Genomic DNA, 18,591 nt, shown 5'->3' with positions numbered 1-18,591 from the left:
AGAATCTAGAGTACCACAAATTGGCAATTAACCAAATCACCCTTAGGCTGATGTCTCATTTTCTAAGTCTTGTGTAGCTAGACTACTGATGAGGTAGCCTTTGTCTTTTCCTTTTTTATACCCCAGTGTTGTTTGTACAGGATGGTTGATTTAGGAGTTTCTGAGAGGATCAGTACTGTGATCCCTGACCACAGGTCAGAGCTTGGACAATGAGAAGCCCAGGAGTCCCAGATGAAAGGGATGAACCCCTTTCCCTTCCTGTCTGAAGGGCTGGAGGAAGGGAGGGAGACTCCTTAAACAAGCACCATCTAAAATGCATTAAGACGGGATCCCTGGGTGGCGCAGCGGTTTGGCGCCTGCCTTTGGCCCAGGGCGCGATCCTGGAGACCCGGGATCGAATCCCACATCAGGCTCCCGGTGCATGGAGCCTGCTTCTCCCTCCGCCTGTGTCTCTGCCTCTCTTTCTCTCTCTGTGACTATCATAAATAAATTTAAAAAAAAAAATTAAAAAAAAAAATAAAATATTAAAAAAAAATAAAATAAAATGCATTAAGACTACAAGGTGGAGCCTTCTGTATTAGTGGGGAAGAGTGGATACTGAATGCTGCTAGCAAATGGAACAGAGCAAATCAACACTGAGAACAGTCCCAACTCCCACAAATCTCCAAACAGTGATAGGGCGGCAACAACTCCTTTCCTTTATTTCTTCCCCTTGTAAAGGGAGATTCAAGCTGAGTGTCCGTTCTTTCCTGTCCCCAAGTCCCCAGCTAGACAAGTGACTGCAGGCACCAAACCCTGGGCTGGGTGATAGCACAGGCCTCAGAACGTGCCTCTAGCACTGAGCTGCAGCAGCTATTTGTATGAGTAAGTCAACATTAAATCCACCAGAAAAGAGGAGCACCACTCAAAGACCAGGGGGCCAGCTGGGCCTGAAGCTTTCAGGTGGACCAGAGGCAGGGTTCTTAGTGATAACAGAGTCTCAAAACAACTGGCTACTTAAGCTTGGCTGGTTGGAGCCCACAACAATGAAGGTCACCTCTGTGTATATGGAAGGATGTCAAGGATAAGGCCAGCTCAGTTACCTGAAGAAAATTGAAACACAAAGTCTTTCAGAGAGAAAGAACCAATCAAAGTGGTACCCTGGTCACGTCAAGACCATGCTCTGCCTTCCTGTGCCTGAATAGCTGCTGGGTCAGCTGCAGGCCAAGAGGAAGGCTTCCAAGAGGAGAAAGGGAGACAAAAGGGGACTTCTAGGCCACACAAGCTTGTTTTTCAGGAGACTTCCAGGAAGGAAAACTCACTCTCGGGGTCTGTTGACCATGACTTCACCAAGGGCCTCCAACACCTCTCGTTTGTAGTCCTCGAAGTCACCATCAATCTGGCTAACACTCTGCTCCTCCACCACCCACAGCTGGCAGTTGGTTTCTGTGATGAGTCGGGCATCGTGGCTGACGACAATCACAGCTTTGAAAAAAGATGAGAGAATGGAGGGCAGGCAGGAAAGAGGTAGAAGGCAATCAGAGCCTGAAAGAAGGGAGCCCTGGCCAAGGGACACAACAGTCTGGTCCCCAAGGAAAAGAGGAGTCTGCATCCTGAGCCAACTTACCGCCCTTGTATTCATTGATGGCTTCCCCAAGAGCATCAATAGACTCGATGTCCAAGTTATTGGTGGGTTCATCCTATGGAGGAGACATTCCATGACCAAGCGTTAGAATTCCTTCCAATACTGTCACCTTTAGCCCCTCTTGCAGTCCAGCTCACTCACCAAGATGAGGACATCAGGCTCCCTACAAGCCAGCTCAGCAAACACAACTCGGGCTTTTTGCCCACCTGTAGCAAAGGAAGAGGAGGACCATCACACTTGACTGCCTTAGATTTCTGAAGGTAAACTGAACATGTGTGTGCAGAGTTTCCCCAAGTCCTAGCTCTTCTTCTCTTCTGACTCTAGGTACAGTCTGGAGATGAAAATTAAGGAGAAGGACATCTTCCCTAGCCCCCTACAGTGGTACCAGAGAGTTTGCAGATCTGGATGGTGTGGGCGTGACTCTCAAGGCCAAAGCGGCCCAGGCACTTCCGGGCATCCTGGTAGGGCAGATTGAAGCCCCGCTGCAGGTACTCAGTGGGAGTCTCCTCCATGCGCAGCTGCTCTGCATACTGCTGGTTGAAGAAGCCAATTTTCTGCCCGAGAGAGGGAGGTGGTCTGTGAAAATCATACTTCCTCTATGAGACTCTTTATTCCCTAATTCCCAAAGCTAACTTACCAGCCGGTGGTTCTTTCTCATTTCTCCACGCGTCTGTAAGGAAAAAGCAAGTGATAAGATAAGGGAAAGGGGAGAAAGTATCCTGCTCCACACCCCAACTTTTCTAAAAGGGAGACAAATACTAGAACTGGACTGGGAATAAGTCCATGCAAGAAAGGGAACCCAGATGTTCTCCCTAATGTGACAAAGGCACACCCAAGAAAGGAGAATAGTACGGAGCCAAAGGGGAATGACAGACAAATGAAGAGGAGAGACACAAAACACAGACTGAGAACCAGGAGGGAAGGGACCACAGACAAAGACGACCCCCTTCCCACCCAGCAAGACCCACCAATGGCATCTTTTTCATGGTTCTGCCTCAGATGGGGATTAAGAGACAGTTTGTGAGAGGCTCTAGCAATGTGGTGTGTGAAGAAAAGGGCTCTATTCTCAACACTTTCCTAGAGGGAGTAAAGAGGGCTACACCCAATCTAAAGCACTGTATGGTAATATGTTGTAAAAGTCCTAAGAGCGATTATAGGCAGTATATCCTAAGAAAAAACTACATCCATGAACACATACCATAAGAATATTTACAACCGACCTTCAGTGAAAAATAATTTAAGTGACTGACATCAAATCAAATAAATCATAGTAAATTCACAAAAACATGAACATACACGGATAATTACTGGCAAGTAAAAATTCTCAATGTACATTATCTGAAAGAACTGGCTATAAAACAATCTGAGAACCCATTTTTGTTAAAAAAAAATTTCTATGTATATATATATATATATTTTTTTTTTAACATTTGCAGAACCAAAGGGGAAAACAAAGCACCAAAATTAAGACCAATGACCTCTAGAATTTTCTTACACAATTTCTAAGCATTCTATAACAGACTTATGTTTCTTGTATAACCAAAGCACATGTGAGGGAGGGATACCCCCAGTCCAACCCCTCTTCTACCTGCATTCCTCCCCCAACTGATCTACAAGCACTCTCTTCTACAACACCTCTTAGAGAAAGGAGTCATCTGTGGTGAGTTCTGTATTTAAATCTTCAGCACAGAAGGGGGCTGCCTGATTCTAGCATCTGGTGAACAGCCGCCTTTTCACAGCTGTCATGTTCTCCTGGCCTGGCTCCAGGACTTACTGGTGTCAGCTTGCCCGTCAGTAGCAGGAGCAGGGTGCTCTTCCCCACGCCGTTAGGGCCCACAATGCAGACTGCAAGGAGGAAGACAGGTAATCAGAAGTCCCCAAAATTGTCCCTGCAGTCTAGCTTCACATCCCCAAGCACTCGACACCAACTCACTCCTTGAATCCATGTCAATGCCAAAATCCAGATTCTTGAAGAGTGGTTTCTGCCCCTCATAGCCAAACGTCGCACCTGAGAAGCAGGAAAAAAAAAAAAAAAAAAGATTCACTTTCTTTTCAGTCAGCCTGAAGGTCCCGGCCTTGGGAGAAAAGAAATGGATCCCATGCTGGATGGAGGACATGGGGTGCACACGCTTCCATCCAGCACTGTTGGGGTCTGCAGCCACTCACCGTGCAGACCCAACACAGGAGGGCTGAGTGGTGGGGGGTTAGGGAAAGTGAAGCGCACAGTGTACTCCTTGGGGCGCTTCAGCAGCTCAGGAGCCTCTTGTGAGTCCTCGTCCTGGTTTTTCCGCCGGCATTTCTGCTGCTTCCGTGTCAGGGCTTCCTTTGTTTGCTTTTCCTGGAGAGAAAGGAGAAAAGGAGAAATCTTCACTGTTCACAGCGGTCCCTGGAATGGTGAGTGGTGCCCCTCCAGAAAGAGCCCCCTCTTTCTTTGTACTGAGAAAAGCCCTCCAGGAAAGGAAGACCCCCAGGTGCTCACCGCCTGCTTGGTGGACTTGCCACCTGCCTTTAGCTCCTTCAGCTTTTTCTCCTGCTTCTCATACTGCTTCAGTAGTTCTTTCTGCTTCTGCTGATACATCTTCTTGAAGGTCACTGCAGCAGATGAGGAGGACGGGCATCAACGGTTGTCTCTCTCCCCAGCAGAGGGACAACCAGGACCAGTGAGGACAGAGGTGGGCATCACTGCCTAGACTCCGGAGATTTAACTTATCACTGCATCCCTACCAGTCTTCCCTCTAAGTAAGGCCTTTTCTCGAAGCCTTGTCTCTTTCTTCCCCCTACAGATGATCTCACTTACTGTAATTGCCCCGATAGTAATGGAGCCGCTGGGCATCAAGATGGATAATATCGGTGCAGACATCATCCAGGAAGCCCTGGTCATGGGAGACGATGAGCAATGTCTTCCGCCAGCCCTGGAGGTAGCTGGGTTTTAGAAAAGAGTGTGAACATATCACAATGGTCAGGTTAGGGTTAAGTCAGAGAAGCAGACAGACAACAAAAAAAAAAAAAAGGGAGGAAGAGAGGAAGGGCTAGATTGTAAAGACAGAATGGGAACCCCTGATGCCAAAACTGTAATCAAGGGTGATGTACTTATTGAGCCAGATAACAGCATTGAGGTCCAGGTGGTTAGTGGGCTCATCCAACATCAGCAGCGTCGGTTCCATGAACAGCGCCCTAGAGGGTGGAGCAGCAAAATAGAGGATCAGGGCTAGCAAGATCCTTGCTCAGAAAACCCCACAGAAGCCTCTGGTAAGAGACCATGAACACTCCTCTCCAATCTCTCCTCAGAGAAGCTTCTATGCAGGACATGTCGATGAAAATATACCACCAGGTAGGGAGGAAAGATCTTGAGTTTGACAATGCAGATGATACAGAAGAAACTCCGGAGGCCTTGCAACTCCCTACTGGCCCTAAAACACGGAGAAGGGAAAGCCTTCCAGTAGATAGAGGCTGGAAAGAGGAAGGTGGTGATGTGGGTTGCCCACCTGGCCAGAGAGACACGCATGCGCCAGCCCCCCGAGAACTTCTGTGTGGGCCGATTCTGCATTTCAGGGTCGAAGCCCAGACCGGCCAAGATCCGCCGGGCTTTGGCCTCTGCAGCTGCTGCCCCGGTCGCCCGCAATTCTTCATATACCTGGAGGAGGGAGAAGAGGACACATGTCTGGAGGTTCTAGGAACTCCCAAGTCTCAGCCCATGTCCCCTGCGCCATCTCCTCTACCTTCTCTAGCCTCTCAGCAGCTGTGTCATCTCCCTGCTCCAGCTGCCTCTGGAGCCGACGCTCCTCCTCCAGCAGCTTCAGTCGCTTCGTATCAGCTCGAAGAACAGCCTGCACGGCCGGCGTCTCATCTGCTACCACCTCTGAGGGGAAGGCAAGGACAGACAGGTCACCTGGAGAGAAGACTCCCATCCCTTCTTTCCTTCAGCTCTACTTCTGGTTTGCCTGGCCTTGCCCAACATTTTGTACTCGTTCCACATAAAATATTCTCTATATCTTCTATCGTTGGCACCCATCTCGCAGTCCCCAATCCCTGCCCCCTGCCCAAACGTTTCTCACTCCATAACCACAATTTTTCTACTGTCAGTTGACTCTTCTACCCACTGCCCACCCCTCAGACCCCACAAACCCATCCCACCATTGGCCTCACCCTGCTCACACAGCAGCACGTCGATGTTGGGAGGGATGCTCAAGGCTCGGTTGGAGATATGCTTGAGGAGAGTGGTCTTGCCCTTCCTGGGGAATGAGAACTATTGGGACCAGGACACCCCTGAGAAATCTCTTCTTTTCCTTCCAGCTCCTTCCCCTTTATAGCTTCAGCCCTCTCCTCACCCATTGGGTCCCACTAGTCCGTAGCGGCGGCCGGCTACAATGTATAGGTCTGCGTTGACAAATAACTCCTTGCCATGGGCCGAGATGCTGAACTTCTCCAGCTGCAGTCATCAGGGAAGCAGAGGGAAGGAACAAGTACACAAGAGCCCCCCTCCCACACAGCAGCCATAACTTCCTAAGTGCTGGGAAGCTTCTGATGGACAGCTCCTCTTACCATACTGGTCTCCTTCCTGTTCACTGCTTTGAATTGGCATCTCCCAGATTCTAAGCCAGTCTAGCCCATTTTACTTCACCTCCAAGGGTGGATCCCTCTACTTCTGTTGGTTTTCCTACTTTCTCACTGAAGCTGACAGAACTCAAGGTATGGAATGCGCCTCCAAGCTGTCTTCCAGTGGACTAAACCACTCATAGTTTAGTGGCTTTCTTGGCTGCCACGGCCGCCTCAGGAAAAGGTGGTGCTTCCCTGAGCAAAATGGTTGGGAGGGGCCCCTCAGACCTTACCTTAATGTCAGATGCATTTTCTAACATGGCTTGGCGGGAGGACACCTCCGCTTGGGACACAGAGAAATCATTTTCAGCAGCATTGGCTGCTTTTAATGAAGCCACCTGGCGCTCATACTCCATCTGAGAAGGAAGTAAAAGCCACATATGAGGTCACTGTCAATTACCTGTCACAAACAGAGCCATTTATCAATAGACAGCAAGAAAAAGTTAACAGAGCGCCTGGGTGGCTTAGTCTGTTAAGCACCTGCCTTTGGCTCAGATTATGATCTCTGGGTTATGATCCAGACCCACGTCAGGCTCCCTTCCTCTCTCTCTGTTCTCTCACTCTCTTTATTTATGTATTTGAGAAAGTCTTAAGAAAGAAAGAAAGAAAGAAAGAAAGAAAGAAAGAAAGAAAGAGCTAACGATACAATTCTTTCCTTATTTTAATTGTTTTTCTTGCAGTGTCCCCCAAAGCTCTCTTTCTTGCCCTCCAAATTCAGATGTCCCTTAGCTGAAAAAAAATTTTAAAGATTTTATTTTTTGGAGCACCTGGATGGCTCAGTGGTTGAGCGGCTGCCTTTGGCTCGGGTCGTGATCCCAGGATCCTGGGATCGAGTCCCATATCAGGCTTCCTGGAGGGAGCCTGCTTCTCCCTCTGCCTGTGTCTCTGCCTTTCTCTGTGTATCTCTCATAAATAAATAAATAAAATCTTAAAAAAAAATTTTATTTTTTTAATTTCCCAACATATAGTATGACACCCAGTGCTCATCACATCACGTGAAAGACTTTAAGTAACCAATGTGGGGCTTGAAGTTACAACCCCAAGATCAAGAGTCACATGCCAAGACTGAGCCAGCCAGGCGCACCAACCCCCTCACCAGAATTTTTTTTTTTTTCGAAATATTAAAAAAATCAAATGTTGCTAACATTGACCAAGGTCTTACCTGTTTCTTTAGCTTTTTCTTCTCCTTTTTGCTAAGGTGAGCATAAGGATCATCAGCCTTAGACTCCCCTTCCTCCTCTTCATCTTCTCCTTCTTCCTCTGAACACTGTGAGAACCAGGCGGTGATGAAAAACAAAAGATCCCTTCTAGAACTCAGATTTCATGTCATTCATCCAGGTACATAGCTCATCCCTTCTCCACCCAGAGTCCTGAAATATCTTGTTGGGTCCTCTCTCTCTCACACACTAACCCCTGGGCTCCCTGGAGTCCTTCAGCCACTTCTGCTGCCAGCAATGGTATATGACAAATAGTATAAACAAGTATGTATAAAATATAACAATTCTACATATCTACAAATTAACTAACTATACCACTAGGGGAGGGGGGAATAAATGAAATAGGTTTTCTTCATGTATCAGTGAGTTTCTGTGGCTTATATGCAAAAAAAAAAAAAAAAAAGGTCTAGAAACACTCAGAGCACTGAGAAACCTAACTGACTCCAGAATTAGAAAGTGCTAGAGGTGCAGGGACCTCAGAGAGCATTAGATCTTACAGATAATAAGCCTCGAGGTTATTGGCTTACAACCGAGGTGAAAAAGTCACACCGCTGGTGATTGGCAGAGTCAGAACCCAGATCATCTGAGGCTAACACCAGGGTCCTTTCCTCTCTGAATCAGGAGGTGAATGGGCCATGGGCCAGATTTCACTTGAAGCCTATTTTTTTTTTTATAAATTTATTTTTTATTGGTGTTCAATTTGCCAACATATAGAATAACACCCAGTGCTCATCCCGTCAAGTGCCCACCTCAGTGCCCGTCACTGTCACCCCCACCCCCCACCCACCTCCCCTTCCACCACCCCTAGTTCGTTTCCCAGAGTTAGGAGTCTTTCATGTTCTGTCTCCCTTTCTGATATTTCCCACTCATTTTTTCTCCTTTCCCCTTTATTCCCTTTCACTATTTTTTATATTCTCCAAATGAATGAGACCATATAATGTTGTCCTTTTCCAACTGATTTAGTTCACTCAGCAAAATACCCTCCAGTTCCATCCATGTCGAAGCAAATGGTGGGTATTTGTCGTTTCTAATGGCTGAGTAATATTCCATTGACTGATGCCTATCTTTATATGGCCCACGAGCTAAGAATGGTTTTATACTTTCAAAGAGTCATTTTAAAATAAAAGGATACGTATTAGAGATTGCATGTGGTCCCCAAAGCCATAAATTATTCTGTGGCCCTTTACAGAACTCCTGCTTCCCCCAACACCAAAATATACACCTGCTCTGCCTTCTTGGCCTTCTCCTTCCCTTGTCTGGGTGGCTCCTTTTCTTTTGTTATTTCTTCTTCCTCCTCCTCCTCTTCATTGTCCAGAGCAGCAAATTTATTATGAGGCTAATAGGGAAGACAGCAGGTCTGATGAAATTTTCTAATTCCTGAGCCCCAGCACCTCCTCCTGCCAATACCTGCCAATACCTTGGCCTTCCCCTTTGATTTCTCTTCCTTTCCCTTTCTGCCCTTCAGCCCAGGCTGCTGTTCCTCGGATACAGCCTGGAGAACACACACACAGACATACACACACACACATATACAAAGTTAATTCACTACTTTGTTGTTTACTAAGCATTTCTAGGGAGCCTAAAACTAGGAATTAAGTATTACCAAGTCCTACTCAGGAAAAAAGATCTAGGAAAATCCTAGCTTCCAGCTTGAAATGAAACAGTGAAGAAATTAGTAAATGATGTTAGCAAAGCTAAGGGACTAAGTCAGGAAAGTGAGCAATGTGGGTGGGTGGCACTAGCACTGCAAGGCTTCCTAAGAGAGGGTAAATCTTGAGAGCAGATAATGGATATGAGCTTGAAAAAGGCATTCTAAAGAGGGAAGATGACATAGTGTAAGAACAAAAAATGGCTCCAGGGCAACTGGCTGCCTTACCTGATGGAGTATGCGAAAGATCCCAGGTGTTTATGTTTGTTTGTTTTTTTTTTAACACTTTATTTATTCATGAGAGACAAAGAGAGAGAGGCAGAGACACAGGCAGAGAGAGAAGCCGGCTCCATGCAAGGAGCCCGATGTAGAACTCGATCCTGGGACTCCAGGATCATGCGACTCCGGGATCACCCTCAACTGCTGAGCCACCCAGGCACCCTGATCTTAGGGTTTTAAGTCCAAGCCGCAAGTTGGATGTAAAGATTACTTAAAACAAACCAGCCTCCAGAAAAAAAAAAAAAAATGCTTCAAGAGACATAAAAACGAATGCTGAGAAGTGAACAGGATGATAAAAAACACACACAAAGAATTCCAATTCCAATTCTGCAAGAATTCCCTTGCAGAAGGGTACAAGAGGAAGAGCAAAGATCCTTTGCTTCAGATTTTAAGTGTAAAGCCCACAGAATCATTACAAACTTCTGAATGATGAGAGCAGATATCACAAAGCTGATTTGATAGTGTAAATAAGACAGATCTAGAAACTAGTTTATTTACTCATTTTTAGGCAGGCTTCGTGCCCAGCATGGAACCCAATGAGGGGCTTGAACTCATGGTACTTGAACTCATGACCCAAGCTGAGATCAAGAGTTGGCTGTTTACCCAACTGAATCACCCACGTGCCCCTGGAACTAGTTTAAAAGCAGAAGAAGAGGTGCCTGGCCTCCTCAGTTAGTGGAGTGCATAACTCTTGATCTCAGGTTTGTGAGTGCAAGCCCCACTTAGATGTAGAGATTACTTATATATCTTTTAAGATTTTATTTTTAAATTTACAAATTTAAGAAAGAAAAAAAAGGAGGAAAAAAAGCAAGGGAATTACCACACCATAGCTAGAAGGTGCTACATGGGATGGGAGTGACCAGCAGGGCTGCCACTTTCACCTTATTGATCCGATTCTTCTCCAGCTTGGCAGGCTTAGGAGGATGTTTTTCTTCTTCCTCCTCATCCTCACTGTGATCCTGAATCAGGGCTGCAAAAACATTACCACCCTAGAGAATAGAATGGCCAGAGAAGTCAGTGGAATGGTCAAGGTTGCAACCCTGGGGTCTCTGTTTACCACACAGGTGGCTTACCTTAGTTTTCTTCCCTCCTCGGGGTATGGGGGCAGGGACTGAAATAACAAAGGGAGAAGATGAGGTTGGAAATGATTATAATGTCTGGTTCCTCCGTCTAATCCAACTCAAAGATCAAGGAACAAGGCACTTTACTATTCATGACTCAGGAATTTTGGGAACCCATTTCCCCTCAGGTCATTTACCCTCATCCTCCTCATCACTGGCTGGCACAGAGAGCTTCTTAAGACGCTCCATGAGCTCCTTTTCTTCTCCATCATCATCCACATCCTTCTTCCTTCGGCCTTTTCGGGTGTCTCGTTTCTTTTTTTGCTGCTAAAAGGAAAAGAGAGTAAGACAATGAAGCCCAGGCCCTTGCTGCATCTCTGCCCCAGAGAGTTCCCCATAAGCCGAGTGAAACAATGTAAGCTGGACAGGGTTGGCGGACCCCCTGACACTTGAACCTGCTGTTGCTGTTGCTCCTTCTCCTTAAGCACCTTCTCTTCTTCCCCAGCCTGTTTATCTTCTATAGCCAGCTCCTCAAAGAACTGTAAAGGGAGGTAAAATACAGGTAAATGTGGCTCTGAGACCAGCCCCCCCCACACACATAGGCCCACTGACCCTCCAGTCCACCCTCACCTTTCTTCCTCTCCAGAGCCCCCACCTCCTCCACATGGCCATATTTTGGTTGGAAATATCAATGGTCATTTCTTACCGACAACCCTTATTTTCTCACCGTCTTTTTGGTCTTTTTGTCCTTCTTCCCCTTCTTCACCACTTTGTCTAAAAGGTTAAACAGACATTGTGAATGCTTATCTACAAATCCCAAAAAAAGCATGACCACCCCTGCAAAGCTCTCAGTGGCTCCAGTCTAATTTACTATTTTCTATCATTCCCTAGGCATTTGTACTGTCCCACAAAAGACAATGGTGCCCTGGTAGCAGTAGAAGGAAGAAGTAGAATTCACAAGGTGAAGGCAGAAGTGGGAATGGGAAGTAAGTAGTCAGAGTATTCAGAGATGATTCCTATTGTTTCTCGGTTTGGTTTTTTGTTTTGCTTTTAAGATTTTATATTTTGGTGATCATATACTCAAGATTTTATATTTTGGTGATCATATACTCACCCCCAACACCGAGATCAAGAGTCCTATGCTCCACTGACTGAGACAGCCAGGTGCCCCAATGACTACTGTATTTTTAGCTTAGCAAAATTAGCTGTGCTAGTGGTACCACTATCAGCTCAGGATACACTAAAAAAGCCCTCTCCCCACCCCTGCCACCCATGAGGGAAAAGTACGACACAGATACCACACATTCAGTTTCCCAAATGTCATTTGTGAAAAGCACAGACCGTGTAAACAGAGTGGTCTGGTAAGTAAATGAATACCTGGACCTCTGCTCCACCTGCGCTGCTCAAATTAACATTCTAGCATAAATCACACTGCATTGTACTTAACTGTTGGTACGTTCATCTTTCATCCCAGAGAGTGACCTGTCCTACTGTTTAGCTTGCGTTCCCATGGAACAAAGTGGGAAATCTTATATAAAATGTGACTCGGGTAGCCCAGGTGGCTCAGTGGTTTAGTGCTGCCTTCAGCCCAGGGCGTGATCCTGGAAACCCGGGATCGAGTCCCACGTCGGGCTTCTGGCATGGGGCCTGCTTCTCCCTCTACCTGTGTCTCTGCCTCTCTCTCACGAATAAATAAATAAAATCTTGAAAAAAATCTGAACAAATTCCAGCTCCTTTCTATCCAATCCTGATTCCTTGAAGGTAGGGGACTATGTCTAACTCCTCTTCTCCCTGCCCCCATCAGAAGGGAGGCACCAGCAGCCTCACGACTTCTCTTCCTGTACAGGTCTACGTACCATCATATTCCCCTCTATACCACCCCATCCACCAACCGCTATCCAACTCTATGCAGAAGCACTCTGATAATCATTTAGTTTAAAATAAACAAATAAGTAGCTTTCTGCTACCTGCCACGTTAGTATTTTTCTTTTCATTTCTTTTTTAGGGAGGCTCCATGCCCAATGTGAGGCTTGATCTCTTGATCCTGAGATCAAGAATCACATTCTCTACCAACTGAGACAGCCAGGCACCCCTCACATTAAGTATTTTTAGTCTAAAACTTGATATAGTCCATAGTAATCAATTATTCAGGGAAGTTTTACTGACCATCTACTGTGCCGAAAACTGGAGTTATCAAAGGACACTCCCTATAATGTAAGGCTTCACAAACTAAAGAGTCCTATCCTCTTCTCTGCTGTATCTGTTTCTCTACCCACACCTATGTTCTGGACACTGACCTCTCCTTGCTCCCTGATTAAGTCCCAGACACACGTAGTCTTTTTTTGCTTAATCTGTGTCTTCCATCCAGAACACATTTCAAAATCTGATTCCCACATTGGGTGACTAGTGTGAATGAGCTGAAAAGAAGTGTTGAAGAAGTAATGAAAAGTTCTATAAGCTATTCTAAAGAGTTTAATCCTAAAGACTTTTTTGTTGTTGTTGTTTCAAAGATTTTATTTAGGGATGCCCAGATGGCTCAGCGGTTGAACATCTGCCTTTGGCTCAGGGTTATGATCCTGGGGTCCTGGGATCAAGTCCCATGTCAGGCTCCCTGAATGGAGCCTGCTTCTCCCTCTGCCTGTGTCTCTGCCTCTCTCTCTTTAAATAAAGATTTTATTTCTTAATTTTAGAGAAAGAGAGTATAGGAGTAGAAGCAGAGAGAGAGAGGAAAGAGTCTTTTTTTTTTTTTTTTTAAGATTTATTTTTTTATTCATTCATAGACACATTGAGAGAGGCAGAGACACAGGCAGAGGGAGAAACAGGCTCCATGCAGGGAGCCCAATGTGGGACTCGATCCCGGGACCCCAGGATCATGCCCTGGGCCAAAGCAGAACTGCTGAACCATCCAAGCGTCCCCTCCTTTGGCTTTAATCTGCATACTCCCCCTAGCAGACTCCTTTGCATTCAACGTTACAACAACATGCTTGTGGTTTTTTACTTTGTAGCCTAAGATCTCTCTTCCTCCCACCTACTCTTAGAAGTTCTCCAGAAATCCCCAAATTGGCAATCAAAAGCTGACCTTATCACTTCCCATTCCCCACCCTACTGCCCACTTCTGATTTCAAGCAATAGTCTACTACCCTCTGAGTTACTCGAGTGTCATCTTTAAGCTCTTCTTCCTTCATTCAGTCAGTTATCAGACCTGCTCAATGCCATTTCCTCAATAACTCTTTGGTCTCCACTGTCTTGGCTTACTCTCTTACTGCTTCTCACTTAGCTCATTGCCAGAGCCTCTTACACAGTCATCCTGTCTCCAATCTTGATCAATTCAAGCCATTCTCCACTGCTCAGTATTTTCAGAATGAGCCGATCCAATCATTAAGCACACAAAAAAGTCCTTCCTTGGGATCCCTGGGTGGCGCAGCGGTTTGGCGCCTGCCTTTGGCCCAGGGCGCGATCCTGGAGACCTGGGATCGAATCCCACGTCAGGCTCCCGGTGCATGGAGCCTGCTTCTCCCTCTGCCTGTGTCTCTGCCTCTCTCTCTCTCTCTCTGTGACTATAAAAAAAAAAAAAAAAAAAAAATTAAAAAAATTAAAAAAAAAAAAAGTCCTTCCTTAATGTCATCAGGATTAAAGCCTTTGGAATAGTGTATAAAGCCTTATTATTTGTCTCCTGAACATCTTTCTAACCTCATCACATTAGTCACCCAATATTGGAACCAGCCAGGATCACCTAGTTTTTACCTTTGCACAAACTTCTTCCTCTGCTTAGAATGCTCCTCCCTTGGCTAACTCATACTGACTCTTCCAGAATCAACTCAGCTACCACATATATCTGGGAGGCTTTGTTGACATTCCTACCCTATCTGTCCGAGTAGATGCTTCTCGCCGCTGTAGTCTCATAGCATTCTCAACCACATTCATCACTGTCAACCACTTTCTGATTAATGCTGTCCCTTCCACTAAACTCCATGCCCCTTTGGGGCAAGTCTTATTTTTTATCTCTACGTTCCCAGTTCTCTACACAGCACCAGTTATAAAACAGGCACCCAATAAAGGCTCGTAAACTTAGTCACTGTGTACCCACTATCACTGTTTGTATCCCTTTTCTCTCCCCTTGAAGTGCCTTCAAATTTGGGAGGATGTCTTCATATTTTTTCTCTCTCTCCTAACCACAGTATACATGGTGCTTAATTTCAGGCAGCTACCCAACAAACATTCCATACACAGCTTAGCCTTCATTCCAACACCCAGTAGCTACACTACGCTCTTGCTGCAGATGAGCCTGACATATACTACGCAGGAGCTCAAGAGGGAGCCCTCCTCTGGCTCCTGAAGGGGTGTGGGTGGGGGTACCGAGGCACAGCTGACAAGTTCCTGTGGTGTGGATACAGTGTGGTGGGGAACACGTCCAACAAAGAAGAAAGGAGGTCTTCCTCAATTCTCCCCTCTCCCGCGGCACCATATGCTTTTCGTCGCCCCTGGTCCGGTCCCACTGAAACTCGTGCGCCATAGCCCGGCGCTTTCTATCGCTGCCACCCGACTCGCTCCAGCCTGGGCCAACTCTTGCCCCCCATCACGACCCCCCCCCCCCCCTCGGGCACCACTGCATGACTTCTCTACAACAGTCCAAGCTACCTCCTCAACCTTAACTTCTCTCCATCCTCCACCCTCGGGCACCATTGCACGCATGCGCAGTCGCCCCTCCCGTCCTTCTCACACCCCGTGACCCACTTCTAAAATACGCGCAGTCTCTTCTCCCCTTTTCTCTCCCGTTGGTTCCCTGCCTATCAGCCTCACCGGTGGGGCTCGTACTCTCTCCGTCCCCGATCCACTCGGGCTCCGGCGGCTGCTGCCTAGGTCCCTTCGGCATCGCGGTGGCAGTTACAAGTACCCCGGGGACGCCGGGCGCTATTTCCGGTTCCGGCAGCGTGGGGCCCGGACGGGGCGGGCTCTCCACTCCGCCGCCGCCGGCCCTGTCCCGCGCGGCGCACGTGCGCACGGCGCGTCACCTCGGGGGCGTGCCCGCGGCCGCGGGGCGGGGCCAGCGTGCGCCGCGATAGCGACGTCAGCACGGCGCCGTGGGCTTTTTGGGAATGTTGGGTCGTGACTCGATGACGTTGCGTCGCCGAGTACCGAACGGAGTAATTTAGGGCTAGGACGAAGGGGAGGAGGGACGCTTGTTCTGCTTGCTTTTGTATTTTAAGTGGTTAGGAGCAGAAGGACGCAGTCCGTCTGCTTAGAAACGGGCCGGTGTTGAGATACGTTGCAAGGCGATCAGGCGTAGACTTGTAAACGGTGAGCTCGGGTCCGTTTGTGGAGGTGGTGGTGGGTCAGTTGTCCTGAGGTGCGGTTGCTACCCGATAAACTCACTTGCAGTAAGTCGACAGGCAAAATGTACGCTCTGATCAAAGTCTTGGCATGTATACAGCCATTAAACCACCACCACAATCGAGATTCGGGTTCACGCCTAACTATACCACGTAATAGATGCGGGAGCAAGAGGCTCCCATAGTTCTCTCAGCTCCCGTTCACTCCGTAAACCACTCTGATCATGCTCTCGTCCCTACCATTGCCTGAGTCCTTCCTTGGCAAGGTCAACAGACAGGAGGCCAATTCTCTGTCCTCGTCTTACTTTCCCAGTGGCATCTGATGCAGATGCTCACTCCCACTTTTTTTTTTTTTTTCAGGGAGACTGCTCTCTGCAGGTTCCCCTTCCATTTCAGTGGTTGCTCCCTTTCCCTCCTTTCTGGCTTCTCTATGTCTAAATGTTTTAGGTCACATTCTTTGACCTTTTCTATCTAGACTTATCACCTATGTCTCACGACCTTCAATACCATTCACAACTGACGAAGATCTCTGGATGTCTCTTGACACCAATTTCTGCCCTAAGCTTCAGGCTCACAAATCCAACTGCTTAATGAACATCCTCTCTCAGATCTCTAATAAAATACCTCAAATTAATATTTGCAAAACTGAGCTCTTGTTTTTATTCCTTAACCCTGTGTCTCTTCCAGGTTTCCCACCAATAAATCACATCATCGGGGCACCTGGGTGGTGAGTGGTTGGGTGTCTGCCTTCTGCTCTGGCCTGGGATGCAGCCCGGCATCCCACTCCCTGCTGAGTGGAGACCCTGCTTCTCCAACCTCTTCCACTCCCCCTGCTTGTGCACTCTGTCAAATAAATAAAATATTTGAAAGGAAAAAAAGAAACCACCTTTCATTTACTTACTTGAGCCCAAACTGAAAGGTCATTCGCTCTCTCCATTCCCCCTCATCAGCAAGCCATGTCTACTTTATTCAAAAAACATGTTTAAGTACATGGTATATGCCAGACACTCTTCTAGGCTCTTGGGCTCAGTGAATAAAATAAAGACCTCTGATCACATTTCCAGTAGGAGAGAGAATGCCATGGAAAAAAGAAAATACAGGTCAAGGTAAAAGTACGAAGAGGGCAGGTTGTAGTATAAACTAGGAAGCCTCAGTGAAGTGAAATTCACCTTGAAGAAGGTGAGAGTTTTGGCTGCATGGGTTTCCAGGAGAGGAGCCTTGCTGGCAGAAGGAATAGCTAGAGCAATGCTCTATATCAGAAGTGTACTTGGTATAAAATGAGGAACAAACAGCAAGGACAGTGTGGATGGACCAGTGTGAGAATAGATTGTTGGAGAGGTGAACAGAGAAGTAAAGCAGGGTCTGGATTGGGAAGGGTCTTGTAGGTCATCTGAAGAATTTGGCTTCTACCCTTGACTAAAATAGAAAGTCATTACAAGGGTTTTTGTTATGATTTTAGGTTTATTTGAGAGAGAGAGAGAGCACAAGCTGGGGGAGAGTCAGAGGTAGAGGGAAAAGCTGACTCCCCACTGAGCAGGGGTCCTAACATGGGACTGTATTCCAGGATCTAGTGATCATGACCTGAGCCACCCACGCATCCCCATTAAAGGTTTTGACCAGAGCAGTGACATGACCTTACATCTTAAAAGGATGACTTTGGATGCTGAGATGAGAATAAACTGAGGAGCTCAGGGCGGGGAGGAATGGCAGAAGCAGGGAGACATGTTAGCAAGTGTTGGTGACTCAGACCAGGGTCGATAGCATTGGAGGTGGTGAAAAGGAGTGGTTTCTGGATATGTTTGAAATGGAACCAGCAGGTCTTATAAAGAATTGGATGTCAGGGATATCTGGGTGGCTCAGCGGTTGGGCATTTGCCTTTGGCTCAGGGCATGATCCTGGCCCTGGGATTGAGTCCTGCATTGGGCTTCCCATGGGAAGCCTGCTTCTCCCTCTATGTCTCTGCTACTCTGTGTGTCTCTCATTAATAAATAAATATTAAAAAATAAAAGAATTGGATGTCAGGTGTGACCAAAAAAATTTTTTTAAAACGATGGCTCCGAGTTTTCCAGACTGAACAAATAGAGAGATGGAGTTGCCATCAACTGAGACTTTAAAACATATCCCAAATCTGTCCATTATCTCCGCCTCTACCCCAGAGCATACCACCATCTTTTTCCCTTGCACGACCAAAGTGGCCTCCTAACTGGTGGTTCTGTTGTCATTCTCGGTCTGTAGTCTATTCTTCACACCTACATCAGTAAGATGTAAATCAGATCTTCAAAACACTCAGAATAAAATCTGAGTGCTTTGCTACAGCTTACCAGGTTCTATATGACCTGGCCCCTGTTGGAGTTCCTGATCTTTCTCCATAGTCTAGCTATATTGGCCTTATATTTTACTTCATACACTTCAAACTCATTCTTTTCTCAGAGATTTTGCCCTTGTTGCTCCTTAAACTTGGAATGCACTTACTCCAGATACTCACATCGTTGCTTTCTCATTTAATTTCAGTCTCTAGGGCACCTAGGTTGCTCAGTCAGTTAAGTGCCTGCCTTTGGCTCAGGTCATGATCCCAGGGTTCTGGGATTGGGCCTGGCATCAGAATCCCTGCTCAGTGGGGGAGTCTGCTTCTCCTCCTTCTGCTCCTCCTCCCTGCTCATGCTCACTCTCTCTCAAATAGATAAAATCTTTAAAAAATAATAATTTCAGCCTTTATTGATATCTTACCTCCTCAATGAAGCCATATTGTAATACTGATCTATAGTCTTCCACCTGTCACTTCACTCTCCAGCCTCTTCCTTCTCTTTTTCTTTAGAGCACGTATTACTTAAGTTTA

General features: G+C 46.7%; 1 protein-coding gene across 5 annotated transcripts; it reads right to left on the bottom strand.

Moving 5' to 3' along the window:
* Positions 1 to 675: 675 nt before the first annotated feature.
* ABCF1 (ATP binding cassette subfamily F member 1) lies at positions 676 to 15,452 on the bottom strand. 5 transcript variants are annotated; one of them, XM_025990353.2, is made up of 26 exons: positions 15,226 to 15,452; positions 11,153 to 11,199; positions 10,881 to 10,964; positions 10,623 to 10,752; positions 10,438 to 10,475; positions 10,246 to 10,353; positions 8,855 to 8,929; positions 8,660 to 8,773; positions 7,383 to 7,487; positions 6,454 to 6,576; positions 5,953 to 6,053; positions 5,771 to 5,856; positions 5,344 to 5,483; positions 5,110 to 5,258; positions 4,715 to 4,798; positions 4,422 to 4,546; positions 4,104 to 4,216; positions 3,791 to 3,962; positions 3,558 to 3,632; positions 3,399 to 3,469; positions 2,262 to 2,294; positions 2,010 to 2,178; positions 1,766 to 1,830; positions 1,607 to 1,679; positions 1,302 to 1,464; positions 676 to 1,082 (listed from the first exon to the last, which is right to left on the bottom strand). In XM_025990353.2, exons 1-26 carry the CDS (start codon positions 15,296 to 15,298, stop codon positions 1,079 to 1,081), a joined length of 2,520 nt encoding a protein of 839 aa, XP_025846138.1. In that variant the 5' UTR covers positions 15,299 to 15,452; the 3' UTR covers positions 676 to 1,078. The 5 variants fall into 5 exon arrangements, with proteins under 5 accessions (XP_025846138.1, XP_025846140.1, XP_025846142.1 ...); XM_025990355.2 differs by having other exon boundaries at positions 10,623 to 10,749; positions 15,226 to 15,446; XM_025990357.2 differs by lacking the exon at positions 8,855 to 8,929 and having other exon boundaries at positions 15,226 to 15,440.
* Between the last annotated feature and the right edge of the window lie 3,139 nt (positions 15,453 to 18,591).

This window comes from Vulpes vulpes, chromosome 1, assembly GCF_048418805.1.
Source record: "Vulpes vulpes isolate BD-2025 chromosome 1, VulVul3, whole genome shotgun sequence".
Taxonomy (NCBI): domain Eukaryota; kingdom Metazoa; phylum Chordata; class Mammalia; order Carnivora; family Canidae; genus Vulpes; species Vulpes vulpes.
The sequence above is the reverse complement of the archived record's forward strand: the minus strand, read 5'-3'. Positions and strand labels throughout refer to the sequence as shown.